This window comes from Microcaecilia unicolor, chromosome 4, assembly GCF_901765095.1.
Source record: "Microcaecilia unicolor chromosome 4, aMicUni1.1, whole genome shotgun sequence".
NCBI lineage: Eukaryota > Metazoa > Chordata > Amphibia > Gymnophiona > Siphonopidae > Microcaecilia > Microcaecilia unicolor.
In genome coordinates this window covers 9069536-9094040 of record NC_044034.1, presented here as the reverse complement: position 1 = coordinate 9094040, position 24505 = coordinate 9069536, and the positions used below count along the sequence as shown (strand labels likewise).

The window sequence follows — 24505 nt, the reverse complement described above, 5'->3', positions numbered from 1 at the left end:
GCCCAGCCTCTCCCTCTAATACCCCTACCCACTCATCAGGGGCCCGGCATCCCTTTCAATGGACTGAATCACCTGTGACCACCTCTCAGTCTATGAGTACCCCTCCCCATCCCTCAGGGGTTCAACATACCTCCACTGAATGGGTTAGACCCGCTGCAATCACCTTTGAGCATGATAGGAGGGTAGCTCCTAGCTCTACCTCAGGTTCCATTCCCACCTCCTCGAGAGTTCTGCCCCTTCGTCAGGTAACTACCACTCGACCGGATCCTAATAATCAGGGTCAGGTTATACAGGCACAGGCCTATCAGTATGTACCCTTCACAACCACCGATCTCCTGAATTGGAAGACGCATTACCCCTCTTATACTGAAAAGCCTCAGGCAGTGGTGGACCTAGTGGCTAGCATTATGGCCACCCATAACCCAACCTGGACTGATTGTCAACAACTTCTCCTGACCCTCTTCACAACTGAGGAGAGGCGGAAGATTTTGCAAAATGCTGAGGCCATCACGCGAGAGCGTGTCCCCGGGGGGACACAGGACCCAGAGGGGTGGGTTAGAGCTCGGTTTCCTCGCGCAGCTCCAGCTTGGGATCCAAATGATGGGCAGCACTATGAACTGTTGTCTGGCTATTGCCGGGACTTGCTGGAAGGTATGAGGAAAGGCATAAAGAGGCCCATTAATCTGGCAAAGGTCTCTGAAATTCTCCAAGGGGCAACTGAATCCCCTGGGGCCTTTCTAGAGCGACTAATTGAAGCCTACAGAACATACACCCCATTTGACCCTGAAGCCCAAGAAAACCAGAGAATGGTGAATAGTGCATTGGTGGCCCAGAGTATGCCAGATATCCGGAAGAAGTTGCAGCGTCAGGAGGGATTCGCAGGGATGAATACCACCCAGCTAATTGAGATCGCAACCAAGGTTTTCATTAATAGAGATCAGGAGGTGCGCTGAGAGGCTGACCGGAAGATGCAGAAGAAGGCCGACCTTTTAGCGGCAGCCATTACTAATTCCACCCTTAACCGAGGTCGACCTCTAGCTAATGGGAAGCCAAAGTGGGACCCCGGACCACCAGCCAGGCCCCGAGATTCCTTCAATCAATCCCGGCCAAGGGGGGAGAATCCCAGACCAAGATTGGAGAGGGACCAGTGTGCCTATTGTAAGGAAAGAGGGCACTGGAAAGATGAATGCCCCCAGAGGCGCCAGGGACTGAGAAGGGGACCAGGAGATCGAGGAAGCCGAGGCCGAGTTCGAGAGGGAAGATATGAGCCTGCTGAATCTGACATCATCGGGATAGCCGAGATGGCAGAATGGGACGAATAGGACAGACCGGGTTCCTACAAACTGGGCTCCCAGGAACCTATGGTCAAGTTAACTATAGGGAGCCGCTCAATTCCATTCATGATTGATACAGGAGCTGAACATTCTGTTGTGACGGAGCGATTAGCGCCTGTGTCTGGAAAAACTGTCCGAGTGGTGGGAGCCACGGGGGTGCAGAACCGGAGGCCTTTCCTGACAACCCGTAGATGCCAATTAGGCTCACACATAGTCACTCATGAATTCCTGTATATGCCAGACTGTCCAATCCCTTTGTTAGGTCGAGACCTGCTGTCCAAGCTTAGGGCCCAAATTTCTTTTGACTCTGATGGCCAGACTTCAGTCTCCTTTCGGCCCCCAACATCCAGCCCTAAGGGTATATTGAGTTTCTGTTGCCCTCTTGAAGAAGAATGGCGGCTGCATCAGTCACATAGCCAAGTTGACCTACCCCTGGCAGACAGCTTTCAGGTCAGTGGGGTATGGGCAGAAGATAATCCCCCAGGGTTGGCCCGAAATATTCCTCCAGTCCATGTAGATTTACTTCCAAATGCCCGGCCAATCCATCTTCGCCAATACCCAATTCCCAGAAAGGCTCTGGAAGGGATTCAAGCACATTTGAATCGTCTGTTATCCTATGGAATTATTCGTCCTTGCCAGTCTCCATGGAATACGCCACTATTGCCAGTTCAGAAGCCAGGGACTGAGGACTACCGGCCAGTCCAAGACTTACGAGTGGTCAACAAATCCACTATCTCATTACACCCTGTAGTGCCTAATCCATATGTCCTGCTAGGATTGATACCTTCTGGAGCTACCCATTTCACGACACTAGACTTAAAAGATGCCTTCTTTTGTATTCGGGTGGCCCCAGCCAGTCAATTGCTTTTTGCCTTTCAATGGGAAAACCCAGTAACAGGAAGGAAGCTTCAGTATACATGGACCCGTCTGCCACAGGGGTTCAAGAATTCCCCCACTATTTTTGGGACAGCCCTAGGGCAAGACCTTAAGACTTTTAAATCTGAGCCTTCCAGGCGAGTTTTACTCCAGTATGTAGATGACCTCCTGATTGCAGCAGTGACCCAGGAAGAGTGTTTTGAGGCTACCAGAGAATTGCTGGAGCTACTCTTGGATGCAGGCTATAAGGTCTCACGCTCAAAGGCCCAACTTTGTCAGTCAGAAGTGAAGTATCTGGGCTTTTGCATTTCCCAGGGAAGTCGGAGACTGGATGCTAGTAGGAAGCAAGCGGTAGCTGCAATTCCCCAACCCAAGTCCAGAAGAGAAGTTAGGGAATTCCTGGGAGCAGCTGGATTTTGCAGAATTTGGATTCCAAATTTTGCATTGATGGCGAAACCCCTTTACCAAGCCACAAAGGGGGGTGAAAAGGAACCATTTGAATGGGGACCTACTGCTCAACAATCCTTCATTGCCATAAAGAAAGCCCTACTCCAAGCCCCTGCGTTAGGCCTTCCTGATGTGGAGAAACCTTTCTCACTGTATGTCCATGAGCGACAGGGGGTTGCTCTGGGTGTGCTGACCCAGATGATGGGATCCTGGCAGAGGCCTGTTGCATACCTGTCTAAACAGCTGGATGGAGTGGCTAAAGGATGGCCAGCCTGCATGAGGGCCATTGCAGCAACAGCCTTACTGGTCCAGGAAGCTGATAAGTTGACCTTGGGGCAAGAACTGGTTGTTAAAGTCCCCCATGCAGTTCTCACCCTCATGGAGTATAAGGGCAATCACTGGTTTACAAATAACCGCATGGTTAAGTACCAAGCCAGTTTGTGTGAGAATCCACGGATACACCTGGAAACAGTGGCTACATTCAATCCTGCTACTCTTTTGCCAGCATCTGAGGGACCACCGGATCATGACTGTATCCAAACCATGGATGAAGTGTACTCCAGTCGACCAGATCTTAAAGATGTTCCGTGGAGGGACCCAGATGTAATTTATTTCACAGATGGAAGCAGTTATGTGGAGAACTCCAAGCGATTGGCAGGCTATGCTGTGGTGACAGAGGACAAGGTGATAGAAGCGAGAGCCCTGCCCCAGGGAACTTCAGCCCAGAAAGCAGAACTTGTGGCCCTCATACGAGCTCTGGAGCTAGCAGCAGGACTGGTGACTAACATTTATACTGATTCTAAGTATGCCTTCACAACCCTACATGCTCATGGAGCTTTGTATAAGGAAAAGGGACTCATAAATGCTGCAGGCCAACCTGTTAAGTATGGACCTGAAATACTTCAGCTGCTAGAGGCTGTGTGGGCCCCCAAGAAGGTAGCTGTCATTCACTGTAGGGGACACCAAAGGGTAGATACTCCAGTGGCCCGAGGGAATCGCCATGCTGATCGGGTGGCCAAGGAAGCTGCTCGAGGACCCCCAGCAAGTACTGTGACCCCCCTGTTCCAAATCCGACTGCAAGAATGGACACCTATGTATACCCAAGTGGAAGAGAAATGGGCTCAAGAGGAAGGTGCAGTAAGGAGACCTGATGGCTGGTTACATCTCCCTGATACCAGAGTTCTGGTGCCACGCCACCTAGCTTGGCCTGTAGTGTCTCAAGCTCATGACCTATCACACTTAGGGAAAACAGCACTAGCCCGCCTACTCAATCGAGTAGTGGTGCTGGAAGGATTGGATAGTCTGGTTGCCACTGCCTCTGCCCGATGTACTCTCTGTGCCCAGAATAATGCCCGTCAGGGACCCCGTATTCCACCAGGAGTTCAGTCTAGAGGACTAACACCCTTTGAGTCCCTAGTTATAGACTTCACAGAAATGCCCAGGAGCGGTAGGCTCCGATACCTCTTAGTTATGGTCTGTACCTTTTCTGGGTGGGTGGAAGCATATCCTACAGTTACTGAGAAAGCCACAGAAGTAGCTCGAGCTCTCCTTAGGGATGTCATCCCCAGGTATGGACTGCCCCTTGCCATAGGTTCAGATAATGGTCCCGCCTTTGTTGAAGCTACACTTCAGGCCCTGTCCCGCGCATTGCGCATTACCTGGAAATTGCATTGTGCCTATCGTCCCCAGAGTTCAGGGCAGGTTGAGCGGGCAAACAGAACCTTGAAAAATAGCCTAGCAAAGATTTGTCAGGAAACCCAATTGAAATGGCCACAGGCATTGCCACTAGCCCTCTTTCGCCTCCGATGCACCCCAACTAAAGGAACAGCCCTCTCTCCCTTTGAAATTGTGTATGGGAAGCCCCCAGCCATTTTACAGGGAATTAAGGGAGACATAGGGATTTTAGGGTCTGCCCAGGTGCAGGAGCAGGTAGCCCTCCTGGGTAAGATAATTTCTGAGCTTCAGTCTTATGTGAGAGAAATAAACCCTGTCCCCTTCCAGGCTCAGGTACATTCCTTCCTGCCAGGGGATAGAGTTTGGGTGAAAGACTGGAAGCTCCAGACTTTGGGGCCCCGATGGAAAGGACCTTTTACTGTTTTGCTTTCTACCCCTGCAGCTGTGAAGGTCGCAGGGATTACTCCATGGGTCCATTGGTCTCGAATTAAGTCTGCTGACCAGACTGAGCCCAGCACGGATCAGACGGAGCCTAGACAGTGGAGAGCAGAAAGAGATCCAGCGGAGCCATTGAAGTTGCGCCTGACCCGAACCAAAGAATCTACTAGCTGAAAAGAAGGGTCAACTGCATACTGCAGGAGCGGCTGAACTTCGGCTTCACACTGAGACTCTTTCTTGCCCTGATTCTGGCTTTCCTGGAATTTGAAAGCTTGATCCTTATCAGTTGAGGGTCTATCCCAACTGGTATAAGAACTCAAAGACTGAGAACACTATATGAGAGTAATCTGTGATTAGCACAGACTGTTGAAATATTATTGCTTAATTAGTTTGCTGTATTTGTTTTAGATTAGGAAGAGAGAAAATGTTAGTAGTTTGGATGCTTTTGTTGTTTTCTACTCCTTGCCTCCTTGTTCCTAATACCCCAACTCGCTCCAACCTTTGGTTACACTCAGTCCAGGAACTAATTAGCCAGGCAAAGATTACTTCCCCTTGTATTGTGTGTTCCCGATTTTCTCCTTATACCACAGATGTCCCAGCTGTTCCTGTCCCTGTGCAACTCCCAGCTCTTATACCTCCCTACTTTTCGAGTTCAGGCCCTTGGAGCCAGGATTATACTTGGTGGTCCTTTTATAATGCTACTTCCCCCTCTGAATCTTCTCTAAGGCCAGTTTTTACGTCTCCCTATCCAGCTTCTGGAGTGTTTTGTTTAACAAGAAGCATCTCAACTGTTCTTCCCATTCCCTGTAATTATACTAATGTTCTCCCAGAAAAAGGAGAATCTGTGTGGGTAGTTTCTCCAGGTACTCCTATGTGCCCTGCTACCATACCTGCAGATTATGACCCAGGTGATTATCTGGCTCCTAAGCGTACCACTGAGAAGACTATAGTGTCCAAGCTTATTTTCTACTTTCATAAGTCCCCGGGGTATGAAGAGTTACTAACAAATGAGCAGCCTGTCACAATTGGGGATTGGCGCCTATGGTGTGCAAAGTCTCCATTTCGTCTTCGTTCCCCCTGGGATAGGGGCTCGCATTATGGGCACCCTAAGTACCCTGTCCAGCCTGAGCCAACATTTATTGGGAACTTTCCTCACCCTCTCCTTGGTCATTACTGGCTCTGTGATAATGTCCTCCACATGATTCTTCCCCCTACATATGATTTTTGTGTATTGGTAACCTTGAATTATTTTCCTAAAGTTATTCCTCTTAAGCCACTATCCCCGCACCGCTCTAAGCGAGAGGCTTTGTCCTTACCCTCCTCCGTTGCCACAGAGGATGAGGCGATTGAATTAGCCCTCCAGTATATTAATTCTACTTATCCTCTGACTAAAAAGAGACTTGTAGCCCTTTCTGCCACGGCCTGGATTCCAATTGGAGGCCCGGTAGCGGGTATTACTGAACTAGGTATGGCTACCCGGAGACTTCAGTCCCTACTCCATGTTTTAGTTCATGAGCTGAACGTGGTAGTCAATGCATTGCAGGATCAAATTAATGAATTAAGTATAGTTTCTCGGTATAATCGTATGGGCCTTGACTATCTCTTTGCAGCCCAGGGTGGCCTCTGCACAGTGCTAAATTCTTCAGAGTGCTGTACTATTGTCATAAATAGGACGCATGTAGTTAGGCATGCCATGGATAAAGTCCTACAGTTGGCCAGCCTTAATGTGGAGGATTACCGAGGAGGATTAGACCTTACCTCCTGGTGGTGGTCATTGACCTCCTGGATACGCCCCTTGTTCATTTCCCTAATAGTCTTAGTTTTAGCAGGGTTGTTGTTTTGTTTCCTGGCCTCATGTGCTTCGGCAGTATGCCGTCGGACCTTAACAAGTAGGGTAATGGTAATTCACAAGTCTATTCCCAGTTAGGATCACTATAATCTCCAGAGTTTGAGTAGTGAGACTTATCTCTGCATAAGCTGATTTTAGTCTCAAAGGGGGGAATGAGGCAGTGGGCAAAAGAAATTGAATAATTCTGAGAAATCATATGAAGGGTTAATTTTGTTTAAAGGTGCTCAGATATTATTTTAAATTCTCAGTTCTGCTAGCAAGTGAAGGTATGCCAGATGGTTCATATTATTTCAATGTCTAGCTTGGCCGAGCTAAGGTTAGGAAAGGTCAGTGAGAAATGAAACTCTGTCCCTTGTGAATTGCCAATGCTAGCTGGCACAGCTGTAAACTATTATGAATGAACAAAGCATGAGCCAGACATGCCGTAGTTTTAAAAGAATTAGTTTAATGCTAGTTAGATTCTAAATAATTCTAGATATTCCTGATGTTTAGACATGTCTTATAAGAATGCTTATTTTAGAATATGTGTATTCTGTGTAGTTCTATGTAGAATACCTTTTTAAATCTAATGTTACTCTCTGCTGTATTTTCTAAGCAAAGACTGCTGTGAGGAGGCCAACATGTGTTTTGACTTATTTGCAGTTCTGGCTGGTTCAATGTATAAGCTGATAGGTGAAAGAGGTCAGGGCTAGTCAGCTCTCTTCTCCTTGATTAATTATAGCTAAGTGTAGGACTGGCCTCCTGAAAGTATATATGTATGCTATTAAGTAAGATTGGCTTTTGACCTCTTTAATGAATGCCAGAGTTTAGTTAGCAGTTAGTACTAGGAATATGAGAAATCAATCATAATAACATGTAAGAGTTCTGGAGACCAAATGTCTGGCTTAAGGGGCCCCAGGTTAGAGGTCAGTTTGAGGAATACCAAACCTATGTAACTGATATTTTTAAAGTAATGATTGGTTGAGGCAAAGTGACCAATCTATTCCTTAACCAATTGGAGAGTAAGGGGGCTGGGCTAGGCTAGGCTGGATAGAACTGTATTTAAGTAGGAGCAGAAGCAGTTTACGTCAGAAGGAGCTCAGAAGAAAGAGAAGGACAGAAGGAACAGACAGAAGGAGGAGAAGACAGCATAAGAAGAGAGCTGAGACAGAGAGCTGAGAGAAAGACCCAGAGAGCTGAGAGAAAGACCCAGAGAGCTGAGAAGGAGGAGAAGAGAGCTAGAACTGATGTCCTGCTTTGTTTGCTGGCAAATAAAGAAGATTACTTTCTCATTCTGGTGTGTGCTGTCTGACTCCTGAAGTATCATAAATTCATGCATCCATTCCTGCAACAAAACTAGTTTTAGACATGGCTGTGGCCCACAAGAAAAATCTGCCTCATTGGCCTTCAATCTCCAGCACTGCGGTGGTAAATCTCCAACATTGGGATGCGGGGACTGGACAGGCCAATATGGTCTTTATCTGCCTTCATTTTTCTATGTAACATCTTACCTTATGCCCCGCCTCTGCCCTGCCCCTAAAGATAACTGGAGTGCAGGCTTTAGCCCTCATTTACAGTCCCTATCTTAATTTCCCAACAAATATACTCCCCCAAGCTGTTAAATCCAGAAATATATTATGTATCCCCCCTACAATATTTGCAGAGAAGAGTTAGGACATTACCCCACAGAGCCAGTTCCAGAAAGCCGCAATACTGAAGGCCGGACAGATTTTGGGTAGGCCTAGGCAAGAAGTGGGTGGGCACCAAGTATTCTCTCCCCCCCAGCAAAAATAAATCTCAGCAGTCAGGAAAACGCTTCTTTCCACCTTGGCAGTCTGCAGCACGCAGGTGGAAGTCTTCAGCTGGTGGAGCTTGGGATCCCCACCAGCTACCGCTAAATGTGTGCTACTGTCTGAGCCCTAATTAGGTGGGCCCTGGCCCATCCAGGCCCACCTGTGGCTACGCCACTGGCATTGACTGGTTGGCAACCCTACGGATATTATGTTTTCTCTGATAGAGGGTTAACAGTCTCGCTACATTTTTAACACATCACTTGCTTTTTTAACAGTGTTTTTGGTATTATAATCCCTCCGAAGGGACTTTAATGCTTTACCTAAGTCATGGGAAGAGGTCACTGCTGTTCTCCCTGCAGCTCCCAGACCCCTGGGTCTCTGTAGCTGGGAAAAAAAGGGAGGAACTAGGAGACAGGAAGGAGGGCAGACAGCCCTGGTGTCTGCAAATTACACAAAGTCCCTGGCAAAGATCCTGTTCCACACAGACACTCCTTTATTTTGAAGATGTGAAACAGAAACTGAGTTCTTACTCTCATTTCCTGTAAGAATCATGGCTGCTGCAAACCCTGCTGAGAGTCTGCGAGATGAAGCTTCTTGTTCTATCTGTCTGGATTATTTCACAGATCCAGTGACCATAGACTGTGGACACAACTTCTGCCGCTCCTGTATCACTCAGAGCTGGGAGGGGAGAGACACAGACTTCCCCTGTCCCCAGTGCAGGGAAACGTCTCAGCAGAGGAACCTCAGATCTAACAGGCAGCTGGTAAATATTACAGAAATTGTGAAAAAGCTTAGTGAGACTTCAGTGAGACCCAAAGAGGAGAATTTGTGTGAGGAACATGAAGAGAAACTGAAGCTGTTTTGTGAAGAGGATCAGAAAATGATCTGCATTATTTGTAGAGAGTCCAGAGATCACAGATCTCACACCGTGATCCCAATAAAGGAGGCTGTGCAGGAATACAAGGTGTGTATCAGTAGCTTTAGTATAACAGTGTGTCCTGGGGTCACAATCTCATACCATGAACTCTATAGAGGAAGCTGAGAGAGGAAGGTGTTAGTATTTAATGATATTACTGAAAATTTACCTTTTCATTCCCATAAAACTAAACGGAGTTGAATTAGCAGCATTTTGAAGCATATGAGTAGTAAGATCAATCATCAAAACTTGAACCCTGGCTGCTGTCTATTCAGGCATCTTCCATATACATTCAGGGGTCAATATTCAGCCTGTGAGTTGTGGCTCCCCGAAGGAATACAGGTATTGCCAATACTCCATGCTGTACCCAAGAACCTAAACACATGATAATAATAATAATGAACAATCTAATTGAATTACCCCCTCGTAATGCTGTTTCATCTTGTCTTACATTTCCCTATCTCTGTAAGAATGTGATATATAAAACAATTCACTCTGCTAATTTCTCCTATCAAAGCACCAAAATTCTCTTCCTAAATCAATCAAGTTTACAGCTGATTACCTAACTTTTACAAGTCTTCTAAAAACACATTTCTTCAGTTTGACCTTTCTGAATACAAAGAATTTTACCCACACCCTTTTCTTAATCTCGTTTCTCATCTAGACCTGCCTAATTATTCTCTCACTTATCCAGCCTTAATTATTTCTTTACCCTTGAGATAGTGTAAATCTCTGATTAGGACACCTTGTTCATGGTTTAGTTTACCTGGTTAGATATGGGGCACTGGAACTGAATATCACTGGTACCCACATATCTCTCAGTTCCACCCTGACTGCCCCCGAATCACCCCTCCCTCCACTGTCTGGACAGAACTTTTGCCAATATTCAGTGGCACTGTTGGGTTAAGTGCTGTTTAATATTGGCTCATGGCCAGTTCAGCATGATTTAACCAGGCAGGAGCCTATCCTGGTTATATCACTTTGAATATTGACCCATCAGAATTCTGTTATTTCAAAGAAACGATCTAAATTGGAAGGGACATCTCACATTTACAGTCAAGTCTGGAATTGTGGCTATAAAAATAATCACATGCTAATCAATGATGTTTAATGTTCACAGGAAAAACTTAAAATGCACCTGGAGCCTCTGAGAAAGGATCTGGAAGATCTTCTGAAGTTTACATCTACTGAAGAGAAGAAAGCTGAAGAGCTGAAGGTGGGTGTCTGTGTCTCCTTCTGAGCCAGTTTCTGTAGGGTTTTTGTTCCTTTCACTACTTCAATCCCATAAATCACCTGAATAAGAGAATAATAGACTTCAGTCTGCTTCGTTACTTATAGTATGGAAACTATTGGTTCCTTATTGGCTGAGAACAGGCAGATTCTGAATCCGTATGTGGAACAAAGGAAAATTGTGACATTGTATTTCTTGCAGAGAGGTAGTGTTTTGTGGGTTGCAAAATGGGAAAGGAGAACTGGGCTCAGGCTTGAGGCAGTCCAGCAGTGTTTGTCTCCACCACCCTCTTTGTGAAAAAGTACTTCTTAACGTTACTCCTAAGTCAACTTTCTTGTAACCTCAATTCATGTCGTCTAGGTCTACCACTTCTCCGTCTCTGGAAAAGATTTGTTTGCATATTAATACCTTTCAAGTATTTAAATGTCTATATAATATCTCCTCTATCTCTCCTTTCCTCTATGGTAAACTTATTCTGTTCATCAGAACTAGAGTACATGAACTGAGGTTACAGGATGTTCGACTTAGGAGTAACATCAGGAAGTACTTTTTCATTCACAGTGAGGGTAGCGGAGACAAAAAATGGTAATAATCTAAAAAGAGGTGAGTTAAGATCTCAACGATATCAAATCAATTATACCCACTGAAAATGTAAATAGTCTTTCAACACTGAGGACCAGATGCACTAAACTTTACGAGTCAATAACGAGGCAATAACGAGGACGTAGTAAACCTTGGCATGCACTAAATACTTTTTTCCGACGGCGGTAGCAGCTAACGCAAACGGAATGCAGATGAGTGAATTGTGTAGAAACCCTATTGAAATGAGATGCACTAAGGTTTTCCGCTTGCCCTAATGCTGGAAAATGCCTGGAAAGCTAACGAGAGGTCTGTACCTCTCTTTGGGGCTGTGCGGGCTTCGGAAACTTAAATGTAAAAAAAAAAAAAAAATCGGGAGGGGGCAAAAATGCTAGTCAGGAGCGTCCTTTATGGACGTCCTTTATTGATGACCTTGCCCCCCCCGCCCACCCCCCGCCCGAGGTCCTTTATTGACGGCCTTGCCCCCCGCCCCGCCCAGGTCGCCGCTCCCCGCTCCCCCCTGCATTGAAATCATAACTTTAGGCAGCCCCAGCCCCCCTCCCTTCCTCCCTTCCTCCTCTTCCTTTAAATGTCTGTATAATATCTCCTCTATCTCTCCTTTCCTCTAAGGTAAACTTATTCTGTTCATCAGAACTAGAGTAAATGAATTGAGGTTACAGGATGTTCGACTTAGGAGTAACATCAGGAAGTACTTTTTCATTCACAGTGAGGGTAGCGGAGACAAAAAATGGTAATAATCTAAAAAGAGGTGAGTTAAGATCTCAACGATATCAAATCAGTTATAAACACTCAAAATGTAAATAGTCTTTCAACACTGAGTCATAATGAAGTATTTTTCAGTGTCTGTTTCAAGACTCTTCCCTGATGGAGTCTATTAAACACTGGCCACTCTCGGAAGTTCGTTTGATGCATCTGCACCGCTAACATAAGTGTTGAAACACAGACACACATGATATAGAAAAAAATTCCTTTTTTAGTATATGGCAAGTATTCTGAGGCTTATTACTTCCTTTTTATCTTGGAGCTATTACATTTTGAGAGGGTATAATTGATTGGAGACAAAAATGGTGACCAGAATTCAAACATTTCAATGAGTGGGGGCAGCTGAGACCTGTCAGCTATTCTCTGGAAAAACATTCAGATCTCTGTGAAGGCAGGAAAATGCCTGTTAGTAATTTACCAGCTGAGATAGCAGAGAAGAAATAAGTTAGGACAAGAAGGAATTATATAGTCAATACTGAGGATCTTAATTCCTGAACAATTTAATCATCACACCTTCTGAGACTATAATTAAAAAAGAAGATAGTGAGACTGAAGAGAGAGATTAAAAAGGTTGAGTGATAACTTGAAAATATTAAGAATCATTTCTTCAGTGGGAAAGTTAGGGAATATTATATTTTTAAATAAAAGGAGTTAGATAACAGATTATTGAAGAAAAAGATGCACAATAGAACATATAAATAATGGAAAGATGGGATTCTTGTATTTGTTATAGATAGGCTAGTAGGGGGAGAATAACAGAAGACGACCCTTTCATACTTACCTGAGGAGCAGGAGGGGTATCTGTCAATACTGGTCCATGCAAGAAGGATTTTCCTGGAAGACACTGAAAGATAAAAGAGATAAATGATTGAGAAAAATACACAGACACTAGAATGTGCACATAAAGAAAAATTGACTTAATTGAGAAACACCCTGTTGGTGGAAGAAAATATAAAAGAAAAGAAAAAAACTTGTAAAGTATCTTGTTTATACCAGACTCATTTCAAAACAATTTAAATGAAAGTTCAAGCAAAGAATACTGAAAAACTAAGGGTGATATGATACAGACGTTCAAATATTTGAATGGTATAAATCCGCAAACGAACCTTTTCCGGAGATGGGAAGGCGGTAGAACTAGAGGGCATGAAATGAGATTGAAGGGGGGCAGACTCAAGAAAAATGTCAGGAAGTATTTTTTCACGGAGAGAGTGGTGGATACTTGGAATGCCCTCCCGCGGGAGGTGTTGGAGATGAAAACGGTAACGGAATTCAAACATGTGTGGGATAAACATAAAGGAATCCTGTTCAGAAGGAAGTGATCCTCAGGAGCTTAGCCAAGATTGGGTGGTAGAACCGGTGGTGGGAGGTGGGGCTGGTGGTTGGGAGGCACGGGTATTGCTGGGTAGACTTCTACGGTCTATGCCCTGAAAATGACAGATACAAATCAAGGTAAGGTATACACATATGAGTTTATCTTGTTGGGCAGACTGGATGGACTGTGCAGGTCTTTTTCTGCCGTCATCTATATAAATCGGGAGATGGCCAGCGATCTCGCAAAAGCGGTATTTTGACACCATCGCTGCTTTCCCGTCGCAGAGCCGGCGAAAGGTCCAGGGGGCGTGTCGGTGGTATAGCAAAGGCGTGGCATGGGCGGGCATGGGCGTGGCTATCAGATGGCCGGCTTTAGCGTATAATGGAAAAAACAAAAGCGGCTTTAAAAAGCATTTCATCAGTTTTACTTGGTCCTTTTATTTTCACGACCAAGCTTCAAAAAGGTGCCCCAACTGACCAGATGACCACCAGAGGGAATTGGGAATAACCTCCCCTTACTGCCCCAGTTGTCACCAACCCCCTCCCATCCAAAAATAAAAAAATAAAAAAACTTCTTTGCCAGCCTCTATGCCAACCTCAAATATGATACCCAGCTCCCTGACAGCAGTATGCAAGTCCCTGGAGCAGTTTTTAATCGGTGCAGTGCACTTCAGGCAGGCAGACCCAGGTCCATCCCCCCCCCCCCCCCCCCCCCCCGCCTGTTACACTTGTGGTGGTAAGTGTTGAGCCCTCCAAACCCCCCCAAAACCCACTTTACTCACATATAGGTGCCCCCCTTCACCCATAAGGGCTATGGTAATGGTATAGAGTTGTGGGGAGTGGGTTTTGGGGGGATTTGGGGGGCCCAGCACCCAAGGGAAGGGAGCTATGCACCTGGGAGCAATTTGGATATTTTTTAACAATTTGTAGAAGTGCCCCCTATGTTGCCCGGTTGGTGTCCAGGCATGTCAGGGGGACCAGTGCACTACAAATGCTGGCTCCTCCCACGGCCAAATGCCATGGATTTAGCCGGGGTTGAGATGGCCACTTTTCTCTTCCATTATCGCTGAAAAACAAAAGCGGCCATCTCAAACCCAGCTAAATCCAAGGCATTTGGCCGGTTCCAACCGTATTATCGAAACAAAAGATGGCCGGCCATCTTTTTCGATAATACGGTTCCTGCCAGCTGTTGCGGCACCGCCAAAATAGATTGCCGGCAATCTATTTCGCCGGCGCCGTTCGATTATTCCCCTCAACGTTACTATGTAGTTGTGCAAACCTTTTAGCACAGCTAATGCTCGAGACACCCATAGGAATATAATAAAATTAGAGGGCTTTGGCTGATAACATCTTTTAGTTTTCTGCTCTTACTCTATAAGGCTTAGTTTTGTCCTAAAATCATTAAATAAATGACATTAAGTGCACCCCATAGTGTTACAAGAAATGATTTATCTTGGGGGAAAGAGCTCTAGAGCACTCGCTACTGTTTATAATTTAAGAGCAGGCGCTGTATTTATAAGTTTTAGGATATTAATTTCTCCACCAATCACCAAAGGTGATAATTGCAATAAATTAAATAAATTAAGTATATATAAAAGATACCATATACTCAGAACACAAAGAGACCGTGTTTTTAGCTTCAAAAAGGTTGATTTAATATACAATTGCACACGAGAGGTAGGTTTTAAGAGATCTTTACAGATAATCTGTGCTTAAGTAAGGTAAAGTAGAGTAGCAGGTCTAGATCAAAAGTTATAACTTACAAAGCAGTCTGTTGCAAAGCATTTTGTGGTCCATTGAAGAGCCATGAGGCAGGTGGACTGCAGATCAGGAGCAAGGCATCTGGATTGGTGCTGAAGAGAGAATCTCCTGGAGGGAGAGTCTTGAAGAGAGAAGAGAGTCTGCTTCTTGGGGAAACAGCTTTTGCTTTTATATCTTGCAAGCTGCAGGAGGATATGATCACAGAGTCCCAGCACCTGCTTCCTGGTTTGCACTGGATAACTTGCAAGGCATTATGGTTATTGTAGTCTGTTCACATGATCTGCATTATAGGTCTTTCCTTTCTGCAGATGTCCTGGCGTCCATTTGTCTGATAGCTGATGGGAGGGGCAGGTATACCTTTGACAAGCAAATGTCTTGTTTATGGTTTCCCCTCTGAAGTCTTTGTTATCAATAGCTGGAGTTATGCCTTTTCCAGACTATCTGTCTGCTGGTGGAGATGTCTATGTGATTCTTCAAGTATCCACCTTAGTCATGCTTTTGTTCAGTCTTTTTAGGTGGGAGGGCAGAGAGAGTTTTATTTCTCTTTGAAGCACAGTACCCTTTTGTCTCTTAAATGTCTTTGTCCTACTTCCAGAAATTCCCAAGGAAAAGGGGAAAGAAGGTACATCTTTTAAAAGCTGCGTTTTTATATTGATAAAATAATTCTGACAATTGGCTTATACCATAACAATAGTTGTACCTCTCTCTTGGTACCAGTTCATAGAATTGCCCCAAAGTGCTTTCATCACATCATAGCTGAGGTAATCCGCTCGGTGAACTGTGACATTATAGTAAGGACTGATCTGGTGACACTCACTGACTGTTACATGTACATTTCTGCTCATTCAGGGATGGGTCTGTCCTGATGCCTTTTAACTGAGTTCCAGGATATAGATTTCAATCTTAAATAACTCCTTTGATGTGGAAGCTCATTTTCATCTAATATAATCATGTGTAACCTGTAACTTTTGATGGGATTTTGAGAGCTCCAGGATAGAGTTGCGGATTCTGGATCCTCTGGTGTCACAAAGCTTAGCGAAGGTGGCGGACCTCACATGTCACCTAGATAGGATTCTAGATCGTGCTGGGGAGGAATCGGCTGTCTTGGTACATGTGAGTACCAATGACATAGGAAGATGTGGGAGAGAGGTTCTGGAAGCCAAATTTAGGCTCTTAGGTAGAAATTTCAAACCCAGATCCAGATTTGTTAGGAACTGGGCAACATTCTGGGGAAGGGGGAAGCCTATTTCGAAAGGATGGGCTCCACTTTAACCAGGGTGGGACCAGGCTGCTGGCATTTAAAAAGGAGATAGAGCAGCTTTTAAACTAGAAATGGGGGGAAGGCCGACAGTTGCTCAAAAGCGCACGGTTCGGGATAAGGTATCTTTCAAAGATATCACCAAAACAGGGAAAATAGAGTATCCTGATAGTGAGGTTGCAAAAGAGACCGTAGTAGATCAGGTGTCCTTAAATAAAAATCAGACAAAAGATTGCAAATTAATATTGTCAAGTACTGAGCATGATGTAAATAGGAACAACAAACATACTTTGAAATATCTATATGCGAATGCCAGAAGCCTAAGAAATAAGATGGGAGAGTTAGAATATATTGCACTAAATGAAAAATGAGATATAATAGGCATCATTGAGACCTGGTGGAAGGAGGATAACCATTGGGACACTGTCATACCGGGGTACAAATTATATCGTAGTGATAGGGTGGATCGAATTGGTGGAGGGGTAGCATTGTATATTAAGGAGATCCTTGAATCAAATAGAATGAAAATTCTGCAGGAAACAAAACATATGATAGAATCCCTATTATTGAAATTCTACGTGTAAAGGGGAAAAGGATAGTGATAGGAGTGTACTGCCGTCTGCCTGGCCAGGATGAACAGACGGAAGTACAAATGTTAAAGGAAATTAGGGACGCTAACAAACTGGCAACACAATAACAATGGGTGATTTCAATTACCCCGATATTGACTGGGTAAATGTAACATCGGGACACGCTAGGGAGGTAAAATTCCTTGATGAAATCAAGGACAGCTTTATGGAGCAGCTGGTACAGGAGCCAACGAAAGAAGGAAAAATTCTAGACCTAGTCCTTAGTAGAGTGCATGATCTGGTGCGGGAGGTAATGGTGCTGGGGCCGCTTGATAACAGTGATCATAATATGATCGGATTTGATATTAGCCTTGAAGTAAGTATACATAAGAAATCAAATACGTTAGTGTTTAACTTTAAAAAAGGAGACTATGATAAAATGAGAAGAAAGGTGAAAAAAAAAACTTAGAGGAGCGGCTGCGAGGGTCAAAAATTTACATCAGGTGTGGATAATGTTCAAAAACACCACCCTGAAAGCCCAGGCCAAATATATTCCGCGTATTAAAAAAGGAGGACAAGGGTGAGCCGGTTGATATTGTGTATCTAGATTTTCAGAAGGCGTTTGATAAAGTCCCTCTTGAACGACTGCAGAGGAAATTAGAGGGACATGGGATCGGAGGTAATGTCCTACTGTGGACTGCAAACTGGTTGAAAGATAGGAAACAGAGTATTTATTTATTTGTAGCATTTATACCCCGCTCTTTCCCGCTCGATAGCAGGTTCAGTGCGGCTTACAAAGTATGGTACATAGTATCACAGAGATAATACAAAGTATGGTACAAAGTATCATAGAGATAACACAGTTATATAGAGTGGGACAAAATTATGAGATGTGGGGAAAGGATTGGAGTGTGGGTATTGTTTGTGGTGTGGGTTAGGTTCGAGACTTTGTAGGGTCATTTGGGTAGGCTTGTTTGAAGAGGTAAGTCATCAGTAGCTCTCGGAAAGGTAGATGTTCGCTGGTATTTTGGATATGTCGAGGTATGGTGTTTCAGAGTTGGCTGCCTATAACAGAGAAATAGGATGCGTAGTAGGTTTTGTATTTGAGGCCTTTACAGTTGGGGAGATGAAGATTGAGATAAGTTCGAGAAGATTTGGACCGATTCCTGGTTGGAAGATCGATCAAGTTGGACATGTAGCTTGGAGATTCGCCATTGAGAATCTTGTGGATCATAGTGTGGGCTTTGAAGTATATTCGTTCCTTGATAGGGAGCCAATGTAGCTTTTCTCGAAGTGGTGTTGCGCTTTCGAATCGTGATTTGCCAAAAATGAGTCTTGCTGCTGTGTTTTGGGCGGTTTGGAGTTTTTTCATGATTTGGGCTTTGCAACCGATGAAGAGTAGGATTAAAAGGTCAATATTCACAATGGAGAAGGGTAGTTAGTGGGGTCTCTTAGGGATCTGTGCTGGGACCTCTGCTTTTTAACATATTCATAAATGACCTAGAGATGGGGGTAACTAGTGAGGTAATCAAATTTGCCGATGACACAAAGTTATTCAAAGTCGTCAAATTACGGGAAGATTGTGAAAAACTACAAGAGGACCTTACGAGACTGGGAGACTGGGCGTTTAAATACCAGATGACGTTTAATGTGAACAAGTGCAAAGTGATGCATGTGGGAAAGAGGAACCCAAACTATAACTACATCATGCAAGGTGTATTTATTTATTTATTTATTTATTTATTGCACTTGTATCCCACATTTTCCCACCTATTTGCAGCCTCAATGTGGCTTACAAAGATCTGTTATTGTTCAGCATTGGGAGTCACGTACCAAGAAAGGGATCTAGGTGTCATCATTGATGATACGTTGAAACCTTTTGCTCAGTGTTCTGCTGCGGCTAGAAAAGCAAATAGAATGTTGGGTATCATTAGGAAAGGGATTGAAAAGAAAAATAAGGATATAATTCTGCCACTGTATCGCTCCATGGTGCAACCGCACCTCGAGTATTATGTTCAATTCTGGTTGCCGCACCTCAAAAAAGATCTAGTGGAATTGGAAAAGGTGCAGAGAAGGGCATCAAAGATGATACAGGGGATGGGATGACTTCCCTATGAGGAAAGGCTGAAGAGGCTGGGGCTCTTCAGCTTGGAGAAAAGGCGGCTGAGGGGAGATATGATAGAGGTCTATAAGATAATGAGTGGAATGGAACGGGTCGATGTGGCACGTCTGTTTGCGCTGAATTTTAAAAAAGGTTCCAGAGGAGATCAGGGAAATTATAAACCGGTGAGTCTGACGTCGGTGTCGGGCAAAATGGTAGAGACTATTATTAAGAACAAAATTACAGAGCATATTCAAAAGCATGGATTAATGAGACAAAGTCAACATGGATTTAGTGAAGGAAAATCTTGCCTCACCAATCTACTACATTTCTTTGAAGTGGTGATCAAACATGTGGATAAAGGTGAGCCGGTTGATATTGTGTATCTGGATTTTCAGAAGGCGTTTGCAAAGTACCTCATGAAAGACTCCAGAGGAAATTGGAGAGTCATGGGATGGGAGGTAGTGTTCTATTGTGGATTTAAAGCTGGTTAAAAGATAGAAAACAGAGAGTAGGGTTAAATGGTCAGTATTCTCAGTGGAGAAGGGTAGTTAGTGGGGGTTCCCCAGGAGTCTGTGCTGGGGCCGCTGCTTTTTAACATATTTATAAATGACCTAGAGATGGGAGTAGCTAGTGAGGTAATTAAATTTGCTGATGACACAAAGTTATTCAAAGTCGTTAAATCGCGGGAAGATTGTGAAAATTACAAGAGGACCTTACGAGATTGGGAGACTAGGCATCTAAATGGCAGATGACGTTTAATGTGAGCAAGTGCAAAGTGATGCATGTGGGAAAGAGGAACCTGAATTACAGCTACGTCATGCAAGGTTCCACATTAGGAGTCACAGACCAAGAAAGGGATCTAGGTGTCGTCGTTGATGATACGTTGAAACCTTCTGCTCAGTGTTCTGCTGCGGCTAAGAAAGCAAATAGAATGTTAGCTATTATTAGGAAAGGAATGGAAAACAAAAATGAGGATGTTATAATGCCTTTGTATCGCTCCATGTTCGTTAACATCAGGATGTGCTGGTATGTGACCACTTACTTTGTTGGTTTTTTTTTAGTTTTTCAAAGCTTTATTGAAAATAGAGTCAAATTTAACAGTAGTAAGCAGAAAATGAAGAGACCCTTTTACTAAGCTGCATTGGTGGCCCGGGCGGTAATTTCATTTTTTGCGCGTGTCTGTTACAAACGCCAGAAAATAATTTAAAATTTTCCGGCGCACGGCGGAAACCAGGTGGTAATCATCATTCTACATAATTTTTATTTTACCGCACGTCCATTTTCAGCCGTTTTTTACAGGCTTGCTGAAAAATGGATCTGCTCATGCCCAAAACACGAGCCTACACCAGTGCAGGCCATTTTTCGATGCGCCTTAGTAAAAGGGCCCCTAAGTCTTAAAGATTTAACAGCCCTTCATCCCCTCCCTCCCTCCCACCACCCCCTCCCCACCAACTGTGACCTCTTGTTTTGAAAGTGCTCGCAGTGCTGTCGTTGAAGAACCACCACTCAACAAAATGTTCAAAAGGACAGGGCAAGATTGTGGGGGAGGAACGAGAAGGAAGCTGGGGCTAGATACTAGAAGGAGAATGAGAAGAATGAGATGCTAATGAATACTGAGGAAGGGGAAGAATGGGGAGATGCAGGGAGTAGATGATGGGGAAGTGTGAAATGGAGGCTGCTTGTGGTAAGGGGTAAGAGCAGGAGAGGACGGAGACCCCTCTTCTGCTCACTTAGAAACAATATGGGGACAACAGTGGTACCGGGATGAGTACAGTTCACATGAGGAGAGAGGCAGAGGGAGTTTGTGGGTAGGGGGTGGAGGAGATACGCTTCTGAGTATGGTGAGAGAGGAAGGCTGGGAAAAGAGTGGGTGGTGAGTGGAGGAAAGCTGTGCTTGAGTCACCACTGTTAAAGGAGGGAGTGCTGTACCAGAGCCACCACTAAGAGGAGGGTAATGGAGTCACTGCAACAAAATCACTCTAGTGTTACTGAGAATTATCTCTCGTTTAATCCAGAGTGAGACACAGATCAAACGACAGAAAGTGGAGTCTGAGTTTGAGGAGTTACAACAGTTTCTGAATAAGGAGAAGCAGATCCTTCTCTCGAGACTGGAGGAGGAAGAGAAGAAGATTCTTCAGAGAATCAGGGAACATGAGACCCAGCTAGAAGAACAAAGTTCTTCCCTCATGCAGCTGATCTCTGAGATAGAGGAGAAGATTCAGCAGCCGGCCACCGAGTTACTGAAGGTGAGATTAGCAAATATATTTCTAAGGAGGTTACAGTTCTTCCAGGAGGAATCAGGGAATTCAAGTAGCAGATCAAAATATCTTACATAAGGTCCTGAATAAGGGCTGATTTTTCTGCCATCAGCTGCACTTACCAAATCAGAGCTTTTAAAATAATTTCATGGGGCTTAAATGGCCAAATCCTCCTGCTCTGAAGAAGGTGTAAATTGTTGTATGTGTTCTACACATGTACACACAAGTCATGTTTTTAATGATCAATATTTGACTCACTGAGTGAAAAGATACCAAACGAGGGGTTACAAATAACAGAGATAAAGGCTATAAAACTTTGGAAGGGTAAATTGGGCACCTTTCATTTTTGAAAGTTTTGTTTACTGTAGGGTCAGTAGAGAGGGACTATACAACTTTTTCACAACGTTGATGTTGTTCATGTTCTACAGCCTAAAAACTGTGGGTATGTGATTTCCGGGGTTAATCACTTAATTGATAAACATTTCTTATTTTTTAAAGATGTAGTTAGTCCATTCCTGAGGCTGAAATTTTCCAGGATTATACAGTTGATATCCCTCTGTTAGAAATAAGTCACTTACCCCACTTTTGATACCTTTTCACCCAGATATCACAACTCCACCTCTGCCCAAACCAGGCTCTTGAGAATGTCTACATGGAGATCACAGATCAGAGCCACTAAGGAGGTTTCAGTACTGTGCCCCATCCAAAAGTCTGATTGATTGGCATAAAGGACCTGTGTTTTATCTAAATACTTGAAAAGTTGCCCAAGTATCAATCAGGGGCGTATCTGCGTGGGGCCACAGGGGCCTGGGCCCCCGCAGATTTTGGCCCGGACCCCCCTACCGCTGTTAACCCTCCTTCCCTCGCCTACCGCCATCACCTACCCCGAGGTCCGCTTCCTCTGGCTTTTTAAAATATTGCTTCAGCTGGCGGGGGACCCCAACCCCCCGCCAGCCCAGCCGCTATCTTTAACTTTTTCATTCTCGTCGTGCAGCGCGCTGTGAAAGCTGCATGCATCTTTAGATCCAGTTGGATGGAGTCTGTCTGACGTCACAGCAGTTAAAGATCGCGGCTGGGCTGGCGGGGGGTTGGGGTCCCCCGCCAGCTGAAGCAATATTTTAAAAAGCCAGAGGAAGCGGACCTCGGGGTAGGTGACGGCGGTAGGCGGGGGAGGGAGGGAGTGTTAACGGCGGTAGGGGGGGGGGGTTGACGGTGGTGGTGGGGGGCTATAATGTGCCCCCTCACTCTAGCCCCTGCCCCCCCTACCGCCGAACCTCAGATACGCCCCTGGTATCAATTACAACTTAAGAGATAAATGTTAGGTTTGAAACAGGCTGATACACTTGTTTCCATAATGAGTTTGGGTGTTTCTTATAGATTTTTGGATGCTGATCATAGAAATGGCATCAAAATTTTGTAGCTGTTTTGTGATTGAGCAGAGCTGTGAGTAGAGTATCCTAATGTATAATGTGTTCGCATAAACTGTGAAATCTAACTAGAAATATTCTCTGTTTCATTTCCCTTTAGGATGTGAAGGATGCCCTGAGCAGGTACAAGTTAGTTTTCTGTCATTTTCTATGCGGCTGGATGGATTTTGAGTGAGAAAGAAGGGAATTAATTGATTGGTGAAAGGGAGAGGAGTAGCCTAATGGTTAGTGTAGTGGGCTTTGATCCTGGCAACCTGGGTTCGAGTCCCACTGCAGCTCCTTGTGACCTTGGGCAAATCACTTAACCCTCCATTGCCCCAGGTACAAAAAAACTCTGAATGTGAGCCCCCTAGGGACAGAGAAAGTACCTGTATATAATGTGTACAGTGCTGCGTACGTCTAGTAGTGCTGTAGAAATGATTAGTAGTAGACGTTGAATTGAGAAAGTAGTTGGGATTAAGTGAGGAGAGGGCGAACTAAAGTTTAGAGGAAGTACTGAGAAATGGAGGGGAAGAGATGGAGGATGAGGAGGAGAATTACAGATCTATCTTCCCTTCCCTCTGATTCTCATATTTCCTCTCCCACCAACCTCCCTGTCCTCACCTCTTTGGCCCTCCATGAATCCTCTCTTCATTCCCCACCAATCTTCACCCTGTGAATCTCCTTTCCACCTCTACTCTCCCAGTTGCGTTGCCCCTCAACCCTAGTGCAGAAGGAGTTTCTGTTGATGGTCTCTGCTCTGACGCTGTCTATAACAAAGTAATTCTATCAAAATGTGTTTATATTTCTTTGAAGGATGAATAAACATGTGGCATAAACCTATTTTTAGACGTTTTTCTATGAAGTCCATCAGAAGTGCGTCCAAATCTCAAGTGGTGTGTGAGGGGCGTGTTCAGACGGGGACTTATGCGTTCTTAAGACTTAACGTTTTTCAGTCATAATGGAACAAAACAAAAAAATCCAGGTCCAAAACTTAGAAGTTTTGAGCTAGACCTGTTTTTATAACGAATAAGGCACAAAAAGGTGCCCTAAATACCCAGATGACCACTGGAGGGAATCAGAGATGTCCTCCCCTAATTCCCCCAGTGGTCACTAACCCCCTCCCACCCCCCAAAATGTGATAAAAAAACATTACTTGCCGGTCTCTATGCCAGCCTCAGATGTTATATTCCTGTCCATTAGAACAGCATGCAGGTCCCTGGAATAGTCTAGTGGCTCAACCTCTGGGGAATGGAAGGAGACACAGGGGGAGCTCGGGGTTGGCCGACAGCTCCGTGGGGAATCTTTCTCCATCAGGCACAAGGGCTCACATCTCCACTTGACCTTCCTGACACCATGCAGGTCCCTGGAGTAGTCTAGTGGTGGGTGCAGTGCACTGCCGACAGGTGGACCCAGGCTCCTACCTCCCCCTACCTGTTACACTTCTGGACGAAAGTGTAAGCCCTCCAAAACTCACCAGAAACCATAGGCGTAGTTTGACTGTTTCATTTGGGGGGGGGGGCAAAAAATGGGCGGAGCATATTAGCATATCATTTGCATATATACATATGCAAATGAATATGCTAATATGGAGGAAGGAAATGAAATTTACAGGCAAAATATCACAGATGCACATTTCAAAAAGCTGACACATTTCAATTAATAAATTATGAATAAAATAAACTTTTATTTACCTTTGTTGTCTGATCATGTAGTTTTTCTATTCGCTTTGATCCCAGTGTCTTCTGTTTTATGCAGTGTCTTCTTTCCAGTAGGCTTCCCTCTGCTCCCCACCCTCCCAGTCCCATCCATCTCTTGCTCCTTCCCTCTGCTCCCCACCCCTCCCAGTCCCATCCATCTTCTGTTCCTTCCCTCTGCTCACCATCCCTCCGTCCCATCCATCTCTTGCTCCTTCCCTCTGCTGTGCCTGACCTCTCCA

The 24505-nt window shown here is 44.7% G+C and overlaps 1 protein-coding gene across 3 annotated transcripts in view; it reads left to right on the top strand.

Annotated features, from left to right (window-relative positions):
- The first annotated feature begins 8926 nt into the window (after positions 1-8926).
- Positions 8927-24505, top strand: part of LOC115468290 (E3 ubiquitin-protein ligase TRIM39-like) — a 50890-nt gene continuing 35311 nt past the window's right edge. Inside the window, exons 1-4 of one of the 3 annotated variants that reach the window (XM_030199911.1) lie at positions 8927-9354; positions 10427-10522; positions 20918-21148; positions 22688-22710. In XM_030199911.1, the coding sequence (XP_030055771.1) occupies positions 8941-9354; positions 10427-10522; positions 20918-21148; positions 22688-22710 (764 nt within the window). In that variant the 5' untranslated portion in view covers positions 8927-8940. The remainder of the gene's footprint in view (positions 9355-10426; positions 10523-20917; positions 21149-22687; positions 22711-24505) is intronic. The other 2 variants (XM_030199912.1, XM_030199913.1) reach the window with 2 other exon arrangements.